Below are 21,414 nucleotides of genomic sequence, written 5' to 3'. Positions count from 1 at the left end.
GTGTCAGGTGAGTATTTTTTAAGGCATTTTATATACATAATATGTCATGAATATAAGAATGAACCATTTCCATCAAAATTAAACTTAAATTGCAGTCTCATGTTTGAGGTTATTTTAAAACATTAATAACTTAAAAATGCAACATATTTGAGGTCAAAATTAACAAGCATAATAACAATACATACAAAAATCCAGAGAAAAATATATGTCAACATTTAATAAATTACGGGTCAAAATCCAACAAATTAGACGTCAAAATTCAATAAATATGAAGTCAAAAATTTGATATATATGAAGTCAAAATTCAATAAATATAAAGTAAAAATTCAATAAATATAAAGTAAAAATTCAATAAATATGAAGTCACAATACAATAACTATTAATTGCAGCTTGAATAATTTTTTTTACTCTTCACACATAAGAATAACTATGATTTCGCAGTCATCATGAACATTGCCGTACAAACCTATGCAAGAATTTTAGTATACTTTTCAAGGAGGAGATTCTCAGGAAGTCCATGGGATTTGAGAAATTACTGAAGGAGGGGAAGTTGCATTACCCCCTTGCCTTCCACACCTGAACACCCATCCAACAAGAAAATACTTTGCCGCACTATCAAATTACTCTTGAGGATAGAAGTCTACCATAAGAGACTGGAGCTTGACTGATTATCAGAGGAACTCTACCGTAATTTACTTGGAACAGCTCCAACTGTTCGTGATTACCCAAGGTAGATCAGGGAAGCTTTGGAAATCCACAAGACCCATTATGTAAACACAGATTACGGCTATCCAATCAGCAAAAATCCAAGCGGAGGGACGGCCAGTGCTATATAAAGTGGCAAAAATCAGGACTTCCCACCTTTGAGATGGAGACAAAATCAGGATGGCTTTCAAAACTATTGCCTATCACAGAAGTGGCTGGAGAACACGGAATTTGGCGGTCTTCTTCACACGCCCTCACATTTAACTGGTTCTTTGAGGTGATGTTTCCTAAAATGAGGCTCAAGATCTCTCACCCTTTTCATTACTTTCCCACAAATTGTACACTCTAGTCTATTCGTACCATAGTGGTTGTGCATGTGGCTCACGAGGTATCCCTTGATCTTGTAAGCTTTCCCGCAGAGGTCGCACTGGAAACGCCTCCGCTCGTTGTGTTTTTCCACATGTTTGGCCAAGCTGTCCCCCTGCGCAAAACGCCTCCCACAGATCCCGCAACCGAAAGGCTTGACGTTCTCGTGCACTCGAATTTTGTGGTTGGCAAGGTGATCCTTTCTGTAGAATGACTTCCCGCACAAGTTACACGGGAATTCACGCAAGCCCGAGTGGATTTTGAGGTGAAGACAGAGATTGTCTTTCGTCTTGAAACTCTTCTCGCAAGTCCCGCACTTGTACGGTCTCAGACCGTCGTGGCGCGTCACGTGGCACGCAAGGTTGTGCTTCAGCCGGAACTGTTTCCCGCAGTGGCCGCACTGAAATGGCCTGTTGGTCGTGTGGACTCCCGAGTGTTGCCTCAAGTTTGCGATCGACACGAAACTCTTACCGCAAGTTCTGCACAGAAATCTGTTTTCTCCCGTGTGTACGCTCATGTGACGCTCCAAACTCTTGCGGCGCAAGTATTTCTTATCGCACACTCTGCACCTGTACGGCTCCGCGCCATGGGTCGCGGCGTGCTGAAGCAAACCGGCTTTGAACTTGAACTCGCGACCGCACTCTTTGCAACTGAATTGCTTCTCGCTGCTGTGAGCGAACAAGTGTTGCGTCAGAACACTTTTGTACTTGAATTCCTTCGAACAAACTTCGCACTTGAACATATTTGCGCAACCAACTTTAATTCGTCTTCGCTTCCTCTGTTTCTCTTTCGACTCCTCACCGAACTCGCAAGATCTAGTCCAAGAACTTTCATCAAATCTCACCGAAGAATATGCAGAAGTCTCCGCTGATATACCATTCCGAGCATTCGGTTGTGTTGATGAGTCATAATTTCCTTGAAAACATTCAACACGCAATCCATTCGGTACATTTTTGTCGGATAATGACGTGTTTTGGGCAAATTCTTTTCTAATATCCTCCTCCGGTGCAATATTTGATACATTTCCTTGAGATAATGATATATTTTGGCCACAATTTCCACTCATACGCTCTACATAGTAACTATTTGTTACATTTTCATGGAAGAACGACATATTTTGGCAAAAATTTCCCCTCACACGCTCCGCAGATAAATGATTTGGCGTATTTGCCCACGGCAAAAACGTTTTTCGGTCAAAACTTCCTTTAAGTTGCTCCATAGACATCTCAGCTAGATGCTCAGATGACGAGGGCACATAATGAGCAACATGCCCCCTAATGTGTTCACTGAGAGTATTTTTATCGACAAATCTGATGCCGCACTGGTCACAAACATATTCCGTGGAATTTTCACTTTGCTCCTGGTTAATCAAGCTCTCACCATTGCCACAACTCCTATCGTCAGGCTGTGATGCATTCTCAGAGTAATAACAAGTACCAACTCTTTCCTTCTTGTTTGAATCCAATTTTTCTTCCAGCGTACGTTCTGGATTTTCCGATGATAAAATTAAATTGTCCCTCGGTGATAAAATCCGGTCCACTGTTAGAAATGTAGGTTTCATTTCATCATCACATTGCAGGATTTGCCGCCAAGGAAGTGAAGGGTTATCCAACATCTCTCCATGCCTGTCCGATAAATATTCTCTCTCTAACCCGTCTTGCATCTGCAATGGAAATATAAAAAAATATGTATCACTTCTTTTTGGATTTAAAGGAAATTTGTTCAAAAAATTTGCTTCAAACTAAATTTACATGTGCTTTTGGGGAGGGGCAACTGCCCCCCTCCTGCCCCCATCTGGGTATGCACCCATGTATTCCATTTTTCAGCATTTTTTTATAATACTCTGGAGTTTAAGGATAATAACCCTTAACCTGCTCCCATCGTCTATGAACGATCGCCTTAGCAGACTGCGCCCATCGTCCATTCAAGCTTGGGATTATGACTCTCTACAGCTTGTACATATATAAATGCCTTTGCAATGTCAAAGATAATCTTTGCTCCTTGGAAAAAAGGTCTAATTTTCATAATCATTACACAAGGAGTGACACACTAGACGTCCCTTATTGCAGGTTAAGCAAAAACAGCAATTCATTTGATGTACTAAAAATTTGCTTTTTTAACAGATTGCTCCCAGAAGTTAAAGTTGTGAGTGTGTCAAAGTTTAAAAAAGTTATTCATGACTGGCTATTAAAAAAAAGCCTTTTACTCCATAAATGAGTTTTTCGAATGTGAAATTGTGTTGTACTTTGCAGATGCATAAACCTATCGATTTTGCCATATGTATTTTGTGTATTTGTTAATTCCTATGTGTATGACGAAGACTATTGCAAATTCAAATTTGTTTAATGTCCAATAAAACTATTATTATTATTATTATTGACGATTGGAACTATGCTTCTACTCTCCAAGTCCAAAGGTGCTTAGAAGTTCTTCCTTTGAGTATACAGATGTCATGTGGACATCTTTTACTCCTCTTTTTATTTTTTTGCCATTCAACAGCCACCAGTAATCCTCAGTTGCCTATTTCAGCTTATTTGCACAGGTAAAGGGTTAAATAATTGAGGTTGGATGTAAACTTGCGATTATAATAGACTGAAAAAATTTCAAAAGGGCAAGATTGCACTATCCTACTGTTGAGTCTCTCAAAGCTCTCATTCAATTCAGCTCCAAGCTGTGGGGTAGCCAGGAATTTCGTGGGGGGTCCAAAACCAGGGGGGATAATTTTTTAAAAATAGAGTACTAAGTAGAGGGTTTTAACCCTTTCGCGCCAGACCTTCGTTGAGGGAAATTCTTCCTCATTACGAGTCTCTTGAAAGTTTTCTTTACTCCCCTGTACGAAGCTTTTTCGCGTCGACTGAAGGCAGTGGTTCCCTCCCTAACAATTTTTGGACCCAACTCAGTGGGGGCGCCGATCCCTTTCCTCGGCCTCTGTCCCAGACCCTAGACGGATTAAAAGCCCCTTCCTACCACGAGTCCACAGGCAAATGGCTAAAATATTAATGCAAAATATATGCAAATATTTGTTGTTCGCATCGATTTTTTTACCTTCAAAATGAATTTCGTGTTTTTTTATGAGCGTGCAGAAATTTTAAACGAAGTTCTAACGTTTATATAGACGGATTTAGTATATTTACTAGTTGTTCTATCACTCCGTTGATATTAACGTTAGAATTTTGTTTGAAATTTCCATGCGGTCCGCAATAAAAGATGAATTCATTTCTAGCATTGGATTTCAAAAGTTAGCAACAAACATTTTTTTTGGAAAACACACTGCAAATAACAGTAGTTGACCGCGTGGAGAGGATAAGAAAGGGTCGACCTTAGCATCCGAAGAAGGGACTGGGCTCACGCTAAGGCGGACCTAGAGGGGCGACCACGTCCGTGGGTCTATTGTGTCCGCCATGGTCATTTTTTTCGACCTGTGCTGCACAGGCGTTGGTTAGGGTAGGAAAATTCACGACGCACAGGTGTGGCATTTGTTGTTTAGGGAAGAAAATACTCGCCGCACAGGTGCGGCATTCGGCGCGAAAGGGTTAAACTAATTTTAACACTTTTCATGACCTAAAAATCTTCATTTGTTGAAGGAATATTTTGTGAATTCATGATTTTTTACTATTTTGTTTTGTTTTCTGAAGAAATTTAATTGTGTTTTTATATTTTGGGGGGGTCCAGACCCCCCAGACTTCCCCCTCACTACGCCACTGGTCGATGGCTTATCTGAAGGTTTTTCCTATATTCATTTCAAAACCCAAGCATAACAGTTAAGGCCCTGGGAGTGTAAAATTATTTTTAAAAAACAACTTGAAAGCCTATAAAAATGATTTTCAAATTATAAAAATACGAGGCGTGTTTTTAAAGTAAGTACCGTTTTGACATAAAAAACAACAAGTAAATTTTTTTCAAAAATAATTTATTCACTTGAAAGGCCATACTTTACTCTACTTTTCTACATAATTCCCATTACTATTGAGGCATTTATCGTATCTTGGGACCAGATTTTGTATGCCATCGTCAAAGAACCTTTAAAGATGGCCGCACAAACATTCATCTACATCTACATCTACATAATACCCCGCAAGCCGCCTAAAAGGCGTGTGGCAGGGGGTGTTAGGACACCAGCCGTTTACAGCTATTAAAAAAAAAAGAAGTGCTCTTACGAGGTTGGGACAAGCGTTTATTAAAGTCCTTTATGGTTCGGGGGAAAAACGAGTGCCCATATCTATCCGTTCGGCAAAACATTTCTCTTAATTTATCACTTCTATCGGACCTGGAAATATAGTATGGCTCTAATATTTTGTTCTCTGTGTCGCTCTTAAAGATATCCATTCTCAATTGTTCAAGCAATCTAAGCCTAGCGCGCAGCCTCCGTGTCTCCAACGGCTCCCAGCCTAATTCGCTTAACGTCTGGGTAACGCTGTCTGTACGCCCGTAGCGGTTTTTGACGAAACGCGCAGCCTTCCTTTGTATCTTATTCAGTTTGTGGATTAAGTCTTTCTGCACTGGATCCCATACACTCGCTGCATATTCAAGGTGGGGTCGGACGAGAGTGAAATAGCACCTTTCTTTTACTTACTCATCCGAAAATCTTCCCACAATACGCTTGACGAATCCTAATTTCTTCAGGGCTATGCCGCAAATATTCATGACGAGGAACGAAGTGGGAGACCTTCAGTCATTACCGATGAACTGAATCAAAAAGTGGACTGTAAAGTGAAAGAGAACGGACGATTCACCATTTCATCCTTAGCTGAAAAGTTTCCTGCTGTCTCAAGAAGTGCTCTTTACGAAATTGTGTCCGAACGTTTAAATTATCGGAAATTGTGTTCACGCTGGGTGCCAAAAATGACAAAGTGAAAACGACCGTGAAGCAGTGGTTGTCTAATCAGGCGGCAAGCTTCTGTGACTATGGCATACAAAAACTGGTCCCAAGATACGATAAATGCCTCAATAGTAATGGGAATTATGTAGAAAAATAAAGTATGGCCTTTCAAGTGAATAAATTATTTTTGGAAAAAATTTACTTGTTGTTTTTTTATGTCAAAACGGTACTTACTTTAAAAAAATGCCTCGTATTATAATGTGTATGAAAATCTTAAAAGCACTCCTTTGATTGTTGTACCCAGAAAAACTTGAATAACGTCTTCATTTTAAAGCAGGAATTTGAAAATGCATTAGGATCCGAAAATATCTGAATATCTGGCTCCAAAAATCAAGAATTCGATTCGAATCCATATCCAAAAAAATCCTGGATCCGTCCATCCCCAAATATTTTTATTCATTTTCTTTTTCTTTCTAAGCAAGGTGCTTGTTGGAATGTGTTGAAACACTGATAAATAGGATATTACAGACAGGGGCGCAGCTATAAGGAATTAAGGCTGGGGGGGATTTAGGTGCAACTAATACCGTGGTGTCTGGGGGTATGAAATACCCACCAGGATAAGAGGTAGGTGCGAGATTAATAAATTGCGGAATTTTAAGATAAATGGTTCAAAATGGTGAGTTTTACGGCTTTCCGAGGGATATTTTAATCAATCCTTACGCTATTGTATTAGTAATATCAATCGATTTAAGTAAAATGGATTAAACTTAAAAATTTCTCTGAGTTCTGGGGGGGGTTTTATCCCCCAAAACACCCCTTGCTGCACCACTGAAAACAGAAACACCAGTGGCGCAGATCAGTGTCGGAACAGAGTATTGCTCAATATTTTCCATTAGAACCTGGTCAACTCATATCGGAATTTTACGGGACTAAAATCTCAGACGTGAGAAATATTTTGCCCCAGAGATCGGGTGTGGAAAAACAGCTGGACGTCCAAGTGAACAAATGGCGAAAATTCTAACGGAACAAACGAACGAAACTATACTTTCGAGTAATAGAAGCGCAACGGAACGCAGAAGGTATGGAGGAGTTCCCTCCATACCTTAAACCCCCCCCCAGATAAACCCCCCCCCCCCCCAGAGGTCAGAGAAATTTTTAAGTCGTTTAATCCATTTTACTTAATTGGATTGATAATACCAATAGCATAGTGTAAGGATTGATTAAAAAATCCCTCAGAAAGCCGTAAAACTCACCATTTTGAACCATTTATCGTAAAATTCCGCAATTTATTAATATCACACCTACTGCTTATCCTGGTGGGTATTCCATACCCCAACACACCCCGGAATTAGTTGCACCTAAACCCCCCCCCCCCAGCCTTAATTCCTAGCTGCGCCCGTGGTGAGTTGGGCATGTGGGCTTTGAACATTTTTCCATCCCAGAAGATTTTACAGACTTTAACGAAATATATATTTTTCGTAATGGACAAAGTGGACAAATATTCCATACCACCGCATACCCCGGTATTAGTTGCACCTAAACCCCCCTCCCCCCCCCAGCCTCAATTCTTAGCTACGCCCCTGTTGGGGGGATCCCCCCCATAGTTACGCCACTGTGAGCCTATATTGTCAAGCGGAAAGTTTATCCCGAAATTGTTCCTAACATATTTTATTATATCTCATAATGACTTTTGCCTTGCAGATGTGTAATTTGCCAATGGTGAATAATATAATAATAATAATTTTATTGGTCCCAGGACTTTACATTGTAAAATATAGGACATGTCATACACAAAAATAAATACATACACAATCAAAGTCAGAATCAGACACTTCTGTGGTAGGCAGATTCCTCTAGAAACTGAGTTGTGCTATAATAGCCTTTGTTGACTAGAAAGAGTTTAAGATTAGATTTGAAAATTGCCCTTGTAGAAGCTTTTTTTAAGGTTGACGGCAGAGCATTATAAACCTTGATAGCCATGTGAAAAGGGCTCTTATTGTACATTGCCGTGGCGTGGCAGTACATATGTACATCTCCACTATGGCGAGTGGAGTGTCCGTGCACTTGAGCATTGGTAGTGAGATCTTTTATATTATCTTTGACATGCATACACAAGTGGTATATATACATAGATGGTAACGTTAGGAGTTTTAATTCCCTGAAATAGGGTTATTGTGTGAGTTAAAATGTGTGAGTTAAAGTGAAATAAATTTATTATTATTATCATTATTATTTTTATACAAATTTCTTTCTGCTAAGCAAGGAGCTTGTTGGAATGTGTTGAAACACTGATAAATAGGATATTATAGAAACCCAAATAATAACAAACCTTTTTCGTTGGCCGGATAATTCTGATGGTTTCAGCACTTGGATCAACTTCCTCACGGTTATCACAGATTATTATCTCCTCTTCAGTACTCATCTCCACTTTTATCACCGAAGAATCACTCCCCTTCACAACCATCTGGGGAAAAGAGCAGAAATTAAAATTCATGACATTACACCATTTACTACATTTGTGTATTACCGCTGACATAAATTCAAAATTGATTTTATCATTTTTAGTTTGCGCTAAACCATTAAGTGGGCACTTTAAATTTTGTAACGCGGTTGTGCGCACAGGCATCACTGGTGGTCCAAATTCGATTTTTTTATTTATTTAAGTTTTCAGCATTTTGTAAAAATATTTTTTTAAATCAATACATTTGGACTTAGGTTTAATGTTGAAGCCTGAATCACACGATCATTTTCTTTCGTCATGATAAGTGATCACTAGAGCGATAGCTTTTCGCGACCGGAAAAATGATCGCTCGAGTGATCGTTTTTCTGAATCACACAGTCACTCCCGCCGTCGCTTTTCGCATCATTTCCGATATCACAGCTCGTTGTCATAGCACCCGCAACACGAAAATATATACAGCGTGATTGTTTATCTATGTCGTCCCCAAGATTGTCAAACGCTGCGCTGCAATCGCTCCACACGGGAATGCGTTCCGATTGGCTGATATGGGGTTATAGTGACGGTTTTAGCGACGGAAAAAGCGAACGGACGAGTGATGAAAAATAGCGATGGGAATCCTCATCGCGATCGCGAACGCAAAAAACAATTGCCAGCAGCGATAATTTCGCCTAATGATCGCGATAGTAATCACTTCCGCGACGAAAAAAAATGATCGTGTGATTCAGGCTTTAGTAAACTTTTTTATCACTAGGTAACACATTTATGATTAATAGCCCAGTGAGAAATAGGTAGTGGAATCGATGTGGAACTGACATTGACTCGTGGATATACAGCACACACCTGATTAAACATAAACATGGGCTTCCAACTTCTAAGTAACTAAGCTATGGCAACACAAACATATTTTTTTTGGATGCACTTACGATCATGGAATGACATTTTCAGCGATAAATGTTTCACGCTTATTTTTTTTCTTATACACCTTTAATATGCTGTAATTTTCACGTTAACCATTAGTTATGGCCATTTTGTTCCATATGAGAACATACCTAACAGTAAATAAGAAAAAAAAAGGTATCCAACTATCCTAATTATTTTAAGTGAATTAAGAGAGATCACATCGTTTTCTCTTGAATCGTGGTAGAAATCTTGCAATAGCACTCACATTGTGTCATCATTAAATAATGAATGCATGTTCGGTAATGCATGCATGTTTGTTTAAACGCATAAATACAATGGTTTTAAAGACAGTAGTGCCTTTCATTTCCAAAGGATATGAAAAAATTGTGCATATAACTGAAACCTCTCTATAGTGAACCTCCATACATCAAATTGCCCAAATTTTGGTCCCCTCCATTACGATGTGAAGAGGTTTTACTGCATCTATATTTTGGGAGAAATTAAACAATATAATTTTTATCTATTTTTACTCTTACATACCATGTTTCCAGTGTAAAGAGGATCTACTTCTGCACTAGCGATAGAAAAATCTTCCACTTCTGAATTCTCTTGTCTGCTCCTATCATTTTCTGCCAAAGATTCCCTGGCCGTTTCTTGCTCTACCAACACCTGCCAATTAAAAATACAACCACACATTACATTGGATAGGAATTGCATCAAAAAAATGAAGGCAAAACCATTATTCTCTTTTGAGATAATAGTAATGATGATAAAACTGCTTTATTTTATTAGATTTACAGGCAAACCTCAATATAGTGAACCTCTTTATATCATAAAACCTCCACTTATCATACCAAGGAGACACCCCCGAAATGGCCAAACTACCACCGCGAATTGTTCCGAGACAACTAGAGACCATTAATGCAGCCATGATTACGTACGTGAAATGACATTTCCAGCAATATATGTTTCACGTTTATGTTTTTTTCTTATACACCTTAAATATGCTGTAATTTTCACGTTAATCATTACTTGTGGCCATTTTGTCCCATATGAGAGCATACCTAACAGTAAATAAGAAAGAAAAGGAATCCAACCATCCTAATCATTTTAAGTGACTGTTGGATTAAGAGAGATCTTATCGTTTTCTCTTGAATCATGGTTAAAAATCATGCGATAGCACTCGCTTTCTGCTATCATTAAATGATAAATATACAGGGTGTCCCATTTATCTTGACCACTCGAAATAACTTTTTGTCCAGATGCAAATTCAAAAATGTGTCAAGCAAATGTTCATTAGCCGTCAGGGGGACATTGATCAGCATGATTGCCTTCCTTGTAGCTTTGTTATTTACACAGATATTAACAGCGGTATGTCTTTTTTAAATGCCACCCTAAAGTTTTTACTCGGCAATTCATTTCCTCTCCTAAAGAATTATTCATAAATGTAGCACAGTGGACCATTAACATAAACACAGTGTTATGAAAAATGGCTGACTCACTACTGCTTAGTGCAGGTACGTGGGTTTTGGAACTACTCCACTTACTTATGTTGACAGTGAACAAATGAAAACACAGTAAAATGCGCAACAGTCAACCATCGTCCGTTGAATTGCCGAATAAAAACTATAGAGTGCCATTTTTTATTCGGCAATTCATTTCCTCTCCTAAGGACTTATTCAAAAATGTAGCACAGTGGACCATTAGCATAAACACAACGTCATGAAAACATAAGAAACTCGTCCACTTACTGGAGTTAGTAGTAAACAAATGACAAGCAAGTCAAAACATAACACAAAAGTCACTTTGACCCCGGGACCACAACCACGTCCACGTCTAGGGTGCCATTTAAAGAAGACATACCGCTGTTCATATCTTTGTAAATAACAAAGCTACAAGGAAGGCAATCATGCTGATTAATGTCCCCCTGATGGCTAATGAACATTTGCTCGACAATTTCTTGAATTTGCATCTGGGCAAAAAGTTATTTAGGGTGGTCATGATAAATGGGACACCCTGTATTAGATACATAAAAAATATATTAGTGATGGGTCGGTTCTGGTTCTTCGTTCTCGGTACTGCCGGTTCCTGGCCTGTGGAACTGGTATCGAGGACTGATCGCAAAAAGTCGGTACTTTGAAGCCGAATTGGAACGGTGGCGAGGATTTGAATTTGGCACCCGAAATGGTCTGCAGCGTATTCAAGGCCAAAAAGTGAAAAAAAGAGATTAAAAAACTCATTTATCACTTTACAATTGCATACTGTGCACGTTTTTTTTCTTTTGAGAGTTGCTCACTAACACGCGCATTTAACCCACGCACATTTATACTGCCACCGGGCCGATATATCTGCCCTTGCTGGTTGAGCAAAAACTGCCACGGGCCGATTTATCGGCCCGAATTATTTCACCTTTTCGTGATTGTGCCCTCTTCAACAGCTGTAATTTACGTAAACCCCCATAATCTATCAATGGTCATAACATATAAATATATCTCAACCCTTTCGAGACGGCGGAGTTTTCGTCTTAGCATGACTGCTGTACTGAGCCCCAAGAGACTCTTCTTTCTAGTGCTATGGAGCATTTTTGGAGGCTATTCGTAAAGAAGGGTCTCATGGATAATGACACACTTTCAGTTCCAACCTTTTTCAACCCCTCCCAGCGAGGACTCTGCATTATCGCAGGCTCCGAGAGTAGTTGTGCTCCCTCCTTTCCGGGTTTACGGCCATACCTGTGGCATTGGTTTGCGCTCAACTTATGGATTGCTTATATGTATTTGGCACATGGATAATAATTGTTGCTTGCACGTAAATTGCAGACTTAGAATTGAAATCATCATTTTTGTCTGAGTATTGTCAAATTTTAAACATTCTTTAAACGTTCTAAGGTCAATATTAACGTATTTAATGTAGCAACAATTTCCATGTTGATTTTTACGCAGAACTCGAGATATAAGTTGATATTTATCGTAGAATTTTGTTTAAAAATTTTAAACGCTGCTCAAAAGACAAATAATTGAATTCTTCGTTTATTTTTTATGTGAAATGAACAAATATTTATTTCAAAAACTGACTAGATAAACAATTGTACGACCACTGTCCCTTACCACTAAGAGGGGTTATAAAAGATGAGGGGTCTGGGTACTTATTCCCTGATTCCGAGGGTAAAACCTAAACCCCGCAGCGTTGGGTCCTGAAACAAAGACAACGTAAACCCACGACTGTCATAAAAGGGGGAGAGTTAGGAAATATTTATATATATATGGCTCTCGTTCACGTGCGTAGGAAAATCTTAGACGGAAATATACGGCTTTCATCTCCCGGGTCAAGAAACGTCCACACTTATATTTCCGTCTTTAGTGGGGAAAAGGTTAAGAATTGGGAAAAAATCTAGATGTATTAAATAAAATTAAGTAGCTGAAAAATTTTTAAATCTGAAATGTTACAAATTCTGGATGATAGCCCTGGTAGTCTTCGTACATCCCGCACAAAATAGGCTGGCAGTGAAAGGGTTAAAAGAAAAAATATTGAAAAATCAGAATATAAGAAAGATTACTTCGACAGATGAAGTTTTTTTGATCACGAAGAGTGTTAAAATTAAAAACCCTCCACTAAGTATCTTGTTTTTCAAAAATTTTCCCCCTGGTTTTGGACCCCCCCGAACAAAATTCCTAGCTATGCCACTGCAGGTCGAAAAATGAAAATTGAGGTACATATAACGTGACAAAAAATGTTACCAACATTTTTGCAACCATGTCATGTCATTTTCGTAACCGAGACTTGTCAGCAGTTTTTGGAAAGATCATGTTCATAAAAAATCGCTTTTTATTTTAGATTGATTTGTACGCATGTACATACCATGTTGCCAGTGTAAAGAGGATCAACTTCAGCACTAGCGATAGAAAAATCTTCCACTTCTGAATTCTCTTCTCTGCTGCCATCATCTTCTGTCAAAGATTTCCTCGCTGTCTCTGGCCCTTCATTCCCCTGAAAATTAAATATACAACCAAACATTACATTAGAAAAGAACTGCAAACAAAAAATATAGGAAATTCTGGATTTCTTGCAGTGTGTGTGATGATAGAGTTTTTTTTTTTACACACATACCGTATTTCCAGTGTAAAGAGGATCTACTTCAGCATTTGAAATGGGGAAATCTTCCACTTCTGAATTATCTTGTCTGCATTTCTCATTTTCTGTCAAAGATTCCCTGGCTGTTTCTGGCACATCACCCTCCTAAAATTAAATATACAACTGTAAGCACTAAGCTTATAGGAAGGGCCAGGTTCGTAGAGGGCAGAATGAGATGACAAGTCTGGTTCCACACGTTTAATTGTTACTAGCACATGTACAAACTCCCCCTCCGAGCTACAGCGTAAGACTTCCCAGTCTATTCCCTCCAAGAGGCTTCCTCCCGTGTCGCGTCCGTCCCGTGACCCTCTCAGCGTCCTCCTATTGGCCGGAAAAAGGCCGCATGATTGTGCACATCATACGCCTTCCCACGCCAAGATACTGCAACGTGTTACGGCATTAAGTGTTGGAGGAATACGCAGAGACCAATTCCCACGCGAGAGCCAGTTGCAAGTTGTTAATCGGAGTAAAGTGTCAGAGTCATGCACGAGGATGGATCCCACGCGAGAGGTTGCAACGTGTTATGAGGTTCAGATACTGGACCCATCACTCGAACGTGACTCTGCGATTCTTCCATTACACCGAGAGCGGAACCGAGCTGGCACGAGACGGCGAGCGACACCCTTACACAACCACAATTTATATTTACAGATCACTCCTGATTATTATTATCTCCCACTCCAGCTGCTCCTAAGGTTTCATGCGAGTATTTTTTAAGGCATTTTACGTACGTAATATGTCGTGCATATAAGAATGAACCATTTCCATTGAAAATAAACTTAAATTGCAGTCTCATGTTTGAGGTTATTTTAAAACAGGAGTAACTTAAAAATGCAATAGATTTGAGGTCATAATTAACAAGCATAATAACAATGCATAGAATCCAGAGAAAAATATATATGTCAACATTCAATGAATTACGGGTCAAAATTTGATAAATATGAAGTAAAAATTCAATAAATATGAAGTCAAAAATTCGATAAATATGAAGTAAAAATTCAATATATATCAAGTTAAAATTCAATAAATATGAAGTCACAATACCGTAAATATGTATGAATTGCAGCTTTTCTAATTCTTTTTCCTCTTCACACATAATAATAACCAGAATTTGGTAGTCATCATGAGCATTGCCACACAAACCTATGCATATACAGTACACTCCCGATTATCCAGGATAATGATGGGGAGGGAAGGCACACGAATGATCGGAAAACACAGATAACCAGGGGCGCATCCAGGATTTCTTTCTGGGGGGGGGAGGGCACAAGCAAGGCCGTATCCAGGATTTTGTTCTGGGAGGGGCACTAGGATACCTCGTAATACAAAACGAATGCAGTGATAATGGGACCGTATTAAAAATCTTGCATATTTTTGAGGGTCTGGGGGGGGCACGTGCCCCTGTGACCCCCCCCCCCTAGATATGCCTATGCGGATAACCCAAACTTTCACTTGAATGCATTGCAATGCTCATAATTTAACTAAAACATACAATATTGTAAACAAGCCGCCATGTTGTTTATTTAAATGAAATAACATTAACAATAGTAGTGAGGAGGCAATAATGGTAGGGAGAGACGACCATGATATTATTTGAATGGGGAGCAGTGGCGGATACAGATGGGGGGCGCAGGGGGCGCGCGCCCCCCCCTTGCGGGTCCGCCTGTATTGCCGAACATTGAAAAACCACAATTGTAACTTTTTATATCATAAGATGGCATTGTCTTTTACATGTTTATGATCACTTTAAATAAAATTTTCATACACTTTGCCTGTGACTTGATCATCTCTTACTACAATAAAAGTAAAGACAACTCAAAATATGTTGGGCCCCCCCCCTTGAGTTTTTTCTGTATCCGCCACTGATGGGGAGTCGTGTATGGAGAGAAGGAAGAGATAGACGTGTTATAAAAAAAAGATCGAGAGAAAAGCTAAAATTGTGGTGTATTGAGAGACCAGGGGAGGAGATACGGCAGAATTCAAGATCGGCAGGGAGAAGAAAAGGACGCAGAGGAAAAGGAGGTGCCTACGAGAGGGAAAGAGACCAAAGGAAAGGAATACGGCAGAACTCAAGATCCCCACTGGTGCAGTTCATGGCAATGGCTCAGTGAGTGGCAGTACGGGTAGTGCAAATGGGATTGTAATGGTCATGGCGGCTTGTTGATGTTGATTTTTCTCGCGAGTTTTAAAATTATAAAATTTCTTTACAAAGTGTAACAAAATTATTTGTCAAGTTAAAAGTGGATAGTTAAAACGTTACAATATATTATTATTTACGCAGTCATTCTGTTACTTTAGAGTGCTTCCTGGAATCAATGAGAGCTTTCTTTGTCAGTTTGCGATCTTTTTTAGAGACAGAATTTTAGAAACAGACAGATTCAGACAATAAAGGAGAACTCTTCGGTTCAACCGTTCTACATGTCGACCAAAAGCTGACTGCCTAACCACGGCACCGGAACACGTGGGGCAGTTCCACATATACATATTAAGGCCGTTTTACACGGTACACGGAATTACGCAGGTTAGAGCTGCATTAATTTATAAAATGGTGTGGAATTGCGCGAATGCATGAACGAAATTAGAACAGGGGCTATTTTGCCGTCTCGCATCCACGCATTCTCGCATGTGTTCTAGCAATTCACCGCTTTACACGACGCAATTTTGATTGCGCTTTCGCACGTACGTCAGACTGCGCAATTCCGTGTACCGTGTAAAACGGCCTATATGCCTCATTCACATTACAATTGTTCCAGCGATTGTCGGAACTGTCGTGCATTCACACGACGATTGTTAAAACCTGTGCTGCCCTCTAGTGCTGACATCTTAAAGTGAACAAGAAATTGACGGTTAGCAGAGCTGTTGAGGTATGCAGTGACCAGATATTATTGTGTCCAACGTGTACTATTCAATGAATAATTTTTCTTCCGCCCATAATCTTCCTTCCTAGGACCAATCCATGAAAAAAATAGAGCTTCACGAGCTAATCGTCGTTCTCTTGTCGCTTCCTTTTCCGGTCTCCCAGCGCCTAACCATCGTAAAGTGGCAACGTTCGGAACTACGTCAACTATCGTCAGGACATGCATTCACACTGCTAGTTCGGCCAACTATCGTTCGGACGATGGCTCGGAAAATCATAATGTGAATGAGGCATAAGTAACCAATTAATTGAATGGTCAATCGACTTTGACAAAATTAATCGAAACAATCTAGAATCGGAATGAATGAAGAATTATTTACTTTTTATTTAACCCATTAATCCCCGTCACCGCTTAAATAAACTTAAGCGGTGACATAATAAACTTTTTCGACCCCTTGGAAACGGGTTTAAATTTCGAATGGGTTCATCACCGTTGCCGGTGTTACCATTAAATTGAAAAACTGTTACTTGATCATGAATTAGTAATTGAAATCACAAACATTCGTAGCGTAGCGTCAATTTAAAAAACACGTAGTGCTTTTTCGTGACGTAATTGACTTTTCTATCCTTGAGAAACTATTTGAAAATTGGAAATAGTGCATAAATATGGCATGAGTGTCCTCGAAAAAAAATCAACAACAAATTAATGCCAGTTTACATGAAAAAGTCTTCCAACTAATTTGCATTCAGTAGTATAGAACCAGGGGCACACCCAGGAATTAAGGCAGGGGGGGTTTAGGTGCAACTAATAGGTGTGTGGGGTATGGTATACCCACCAGGATAAGTGGTAGGTGCGAGAATTTTAATTGCAGAATTTTAAGATAATTTAATAAGTTCAAAATGGTGATTTTTACGGCTTTCTGAGGTATATTTTATGAACCGATTAATTCCCAGCGTTTCGTTAACGCAACATTATACAATCCAAATTCTAAGAGCAATTTTCTACTTCAGGAAAATAATTTCTTCTATTTACTGACTTTTTTTAAAGTATCCCTGGTTCTAATTTCTAGTGGCAACATTCGGAACTACTTGAACCATTATAATTCACAGTGTCCAGCGATATCTGGTGGAAACGTTTTATATCCGTGAGAATAAAATAAAATGGTAAATTTCCACACAATTTTATTTTATTCTCATGGATACTTGAACTATTGTCAGGACATGCATTCGCACGGCTATTTTGGCCAACTATCGTTAGGACGATGGCTCGAAAAATCATAATGTGAATGAGGCATCATGGGGAAATCACCGCTTATCGAAGCCTTCGATCAATCACAATGCGTATTAGAATCGAATGGAAAAGAATTTCGATTGTTCAGTCGGAAAAAAATCGCAACATATGCCGTGATGAAAATTTCATATTTTCATTGTTACTTACAACGTATTTTGAGGTTGGTGGGTGATGAAGAGTAACTAATTATGTTAGTTAATTAAAACAATTGAAGGAGGAATTTATGTCACATGCATCGTAACAAATGCCATCATGAAAATCAACTCCTTAGCAAAGCCTCTGATCAATCTCAATTTGTATATGTAAGAATCGAATGGAAAGGATATCGATTGATCATTGGGAGAAAAATCGCGACAGATGCCACCATGAAAATTCACCACTTATCGATGTCTTCGATCAATCGAATGGAAAGAATGTCAATTGATCAGTCAGGAAAAAATATCACAACAAAAGTCATAAGGAAAATTAACCTTTATTCAAAGGCAATGTCCATACGAATTGAACGGACATAATATCGATTTATCTGTCGGGAAAAAATAGCAACAAATACCATTGTAAAAATTCATCACTTATCGAAGGCTAAGATCAATCGCAATGTCTATACGAATGGAGTGGATATAATATCGATTCATCAGTCGGTAAAAAACGTAACAAATATCATAATGAAAATATTACTTTTCCTCTTCATTTCTTGACCTTGTTTAATAACTTTTTATGATATTACTTGGAGTTTAGGTCAATAAAAACCAAGTTATAGAAAACGTTTCGATTTATTTAAAATCATCCTCCAGGGCTATGAAAGAGAAAACATGAACAATATAAAATACAAAGATCATAATGTGAATGAGGCTTTACTTAGTCAACCAAAAGAATAATGAATTGAAATTGGTGGGATTCAAAAACGATGACAAAGACTTCAATCATGCTTAATCGCCATTTTTCCCATAAACAGGCTTAAGAGAGCTAAAAATAGTATCCACCAACCGTGACAGTGGCGCCATCCAGGACGCGCTTCCTCCCCAGCTCAGTTGCGGATTTCACGCACATCTCCTTGAACTCGCGCAGTTCCGTCAGCTTCGCAACGCATGGGTGACAAGCAGCCCCAGGCAGCCCATCATCCTCAGTGACCTTAAGATTGAGAGATTGAAATAGTATCCTTTACTTCCACAAGTTAGGAATTCTTATGATAATAGGGTAGTTTCCTTCATCAAAGAAAACGAAAGGCATTGATTGCGATTCGTTACCCACCATTACTGTATTCATAATACACAAATTATTTGGTTTTAGAAATACAGGTTTAGACGAATGGCAAGGGTCAAATCTTATCCTCATTTGAAAAAGGCCAGATTGGCGCCCATGCGATTCCACTCCACATGACGTCACAGGGACCTACTTTCTACACGAGAGGATAGGAGTTATACATCGTTTGAGGTTACCAATGCATGCATGAGTCACAGAGCTCAGGGAAACGTGTCTTAATAATCACCTACTAAAACTGGCTAAGGTCGGAAAGTTTTCTTTGTTTGATAAGGTATTAATAAACCTTTTTTAAGCCAAGCGCTACCATTCAGCAAGGTACTCAGCTACCCGCTGGCAGCCTGCGACGTATCAGCGCTAAGCCTCGCCTCAAGGTCACCTCACCGGGCGGGAGGGGGAACCAGAAATACGACGTACGGAGATATTTCCCGGCATTCATACTTGAGCGTCGCGTTTTCGCGCGCTTGAAAATTTTCACTTTTCATTTAATCGCGAAAAATAGATATCGTCATTCAAAGAACTTAAAGCGTGAAATACGTACTCCAGGAGTAATAATCTTTCGATTAAGGCAATAAAAAAGTAATAGGAAACCACCCTATTAATAATAATAATAATAATAATATTTATTTGCCCAAGGATACAATATGTCATGATAAAATCATTAAACAAGTATATAGGGCACGTCAAAATTAACAAATTCACATAAGAAAATGCTACATTTCAGATTGAAGATATTCTTTTATACTATAAAAACTCTTCTCTATTAAGTAAGCTAAGACCCTCTTTTTAAAAACATCAATATTTTCTATACTTTTAATATTTACAGGTAGGTTATTATACACTTTTGTACACATGAGCTCAGGCCCTCTAGATACCAGAGCTAGGTTCGATTGTTTGACATGTACTTCATGTAAATTCATAGAATATTGCTGCGGGAACGTTCTTAACCCTTAACCAGTGACGTGAAATGTTTGTTACACTGCCAGTGACGTGTCTTGGAGACCGCAATAAATAAAAAATTCATAGAATATTGCTATGCCATTTTATAATTATTTAGGTGACCTTGGGGCGAGGCTATGAGCGCCGCTACGATGCATTGGTTTAACACATATGCCTTACCCCCTTTTCCTATTAATTCCAGTTTTCCAAATTTGCTCGCAATAGGGTGTCTTCCTATTATTTTTTTACTGCCTAAATCGAAAGATTATCACTCCTGGAGTGCGCATTTCACGCTTTTAGATTTTTAAATGACGATATCTATTTTTCGCGATTAAATGAAAAGTGAAAATTTTCAAGCTCTCGAAAACGTGATGGTTAAGTGTGAATGCTGGGAAAATCCCGTGTGACGTCATTCTGGTTCCGGCTCCCGCCATGTGAGGTGACCTTGGGGCGAGGCTATGAGTGCCGCTGCGATGCAGGCTGCTAGCAGGTGGCAGAGTACCATGCTAGCAGGTAGCGCTTGCCTTAAATAAGGATTATTAATACCTCTGAAAATGACCTCTGCGGGAAAGCTTACAAGATCAAGGGATACCTCGTGAGCCACATGCACAATCAATATGGTGCGAATAGACTGGAGTGCACGATGTGTGGGAAAGTAATGAAAAGGGTGAGGGATCTTGAGCCTCATTTTAGGAAACATCACCTCAAAGAATCAGTTAAATGTGAGAGCGTGTGAAGATGACCACCAAATTCCTGACAACAGTTTCGAAAGCCATCCTTATTCCACGTCTCATAGTACAGTGGAAATTGGTTTGTACTTTCCTCTTAACCCTTAACCAGTGACGTGAAATATTTGTTACACTACCAGTGACGTTCGGTCTTGGAGACCGCAATAAATCAAAAATTCATAAAATGTTGCAACGCCATTGTTATTGTTTTGTTTAATTTTTGTTTGAATGCTTAACTAGGTATTCTTAAACTTATTTTAAAATTTTTACACTCCCAATACGAACCAATTTGTCATTAAAAATTGTGATTTGAAGCAGGCTCAAAAAACTGATGCCCAAAACACTCGAGTTATAATTATTCTATTTATGCATCAATATGTCATATTTATTTATTTATTTATTTATTTATTATGTTTAATGTTCGCCCAACATGTACATAATTATAGGGCGAACAATACATGATTATAACTACAAAAAATAGAAAATAAATTGGTCACAGCCACAAAAAAAGTAACAATCATGATAACAAATGGTAAAAATATTAACTAAATACTATCACAGTCGCGAAACATATTCTTAACATCTTTTAAAAAGCAGTTTTTCTTTTGATACAGGTCTAAATCATTGAAGGTTTTGTTATATAGTACACAGATCCTTCGTATTGGCGTATTGGAACAATAATTTGTTTTAACCTTAGATATGTAAAATGTTCTTTTGAACCGGCTATTAACATTTGGTACTATTATTTTTATTTCCTTAAGCAATTCATAACATTGACCCTTATTAATGACATCATGCAGAAATAGCAGGTCGTTTATGGTTCTTCTATTTTGCAGGGTATGGAGACCAAATACTCTTAACAAATCACTATAACAGACATAATTCTCGAAAAGCGGATACACATGATATAATACAAAATATAGAAATCTTAAAAATCTCTTTTGAACTTGCTCTAGCAGTAC

At 38.7% G+C, this 21,414-nt stretch overlaps 1 protein-coding gene across 1 annotated transcript in view; it reads right to left on the bottom strand.

The window, feature by feature from the left end:
• Positions 1-334: 334 nt before the first annotated feature.
• Positions 335-21,414, bottom strand: part of LOC124172716 (zinc finger protein 567-like) — a 31,730-nt gene continuing 10,650 nt past the window's right edge. Inside the window, exons 2-7 of the mRNA XM_046552185.1 lie at positions 18,513-18,656; positions 13,357-13,485; positions 13,108-13,236; positions 9,793-9,921; positions 8,221-8,355; positions 335-2,735 (exon numbers count right to left, since the gene is read on the bottom strand). Of these exons, the coding sequence (XP_046408141.1) occupies positions 951-2,735; positions 8,221-8,355; positions 9,793-9,921; positions 13,108-13,236; positions 13,357-13,485; positions 18,513-18,656 (2,451 nt within the window). The 3' untranslated portion in view covers positions 335-950. The remainder of the gene's footprint in view (positions 2,736-8,220; positions 8,356-9,792; positions 9,922-13,107; positions 13,237-13,356; positions 13,486-18,512; positions 18,657-21,414) is intronic.

This window comes from Ischnura elegans, assembly GCF_921293095.1.
Source record: "Ischnura elegans chromosome 13 unlocalized genomic scaffold, ioIscEleg1.1 SUPER_13_unloc_2, whole genome shotgun sequence".
In the NCBI taxonomy this organism is placed as follows: Eukaryota; Metazoa; Arthropoda; class Insecta; order Odonata; family Coenagrionidae; genus Ischnura; species Ischnura elegans.
Note: the sequence above shows the minus strand (reverse complement) of the source record. Positions and strands in the feature narration are given on the sequence as shown.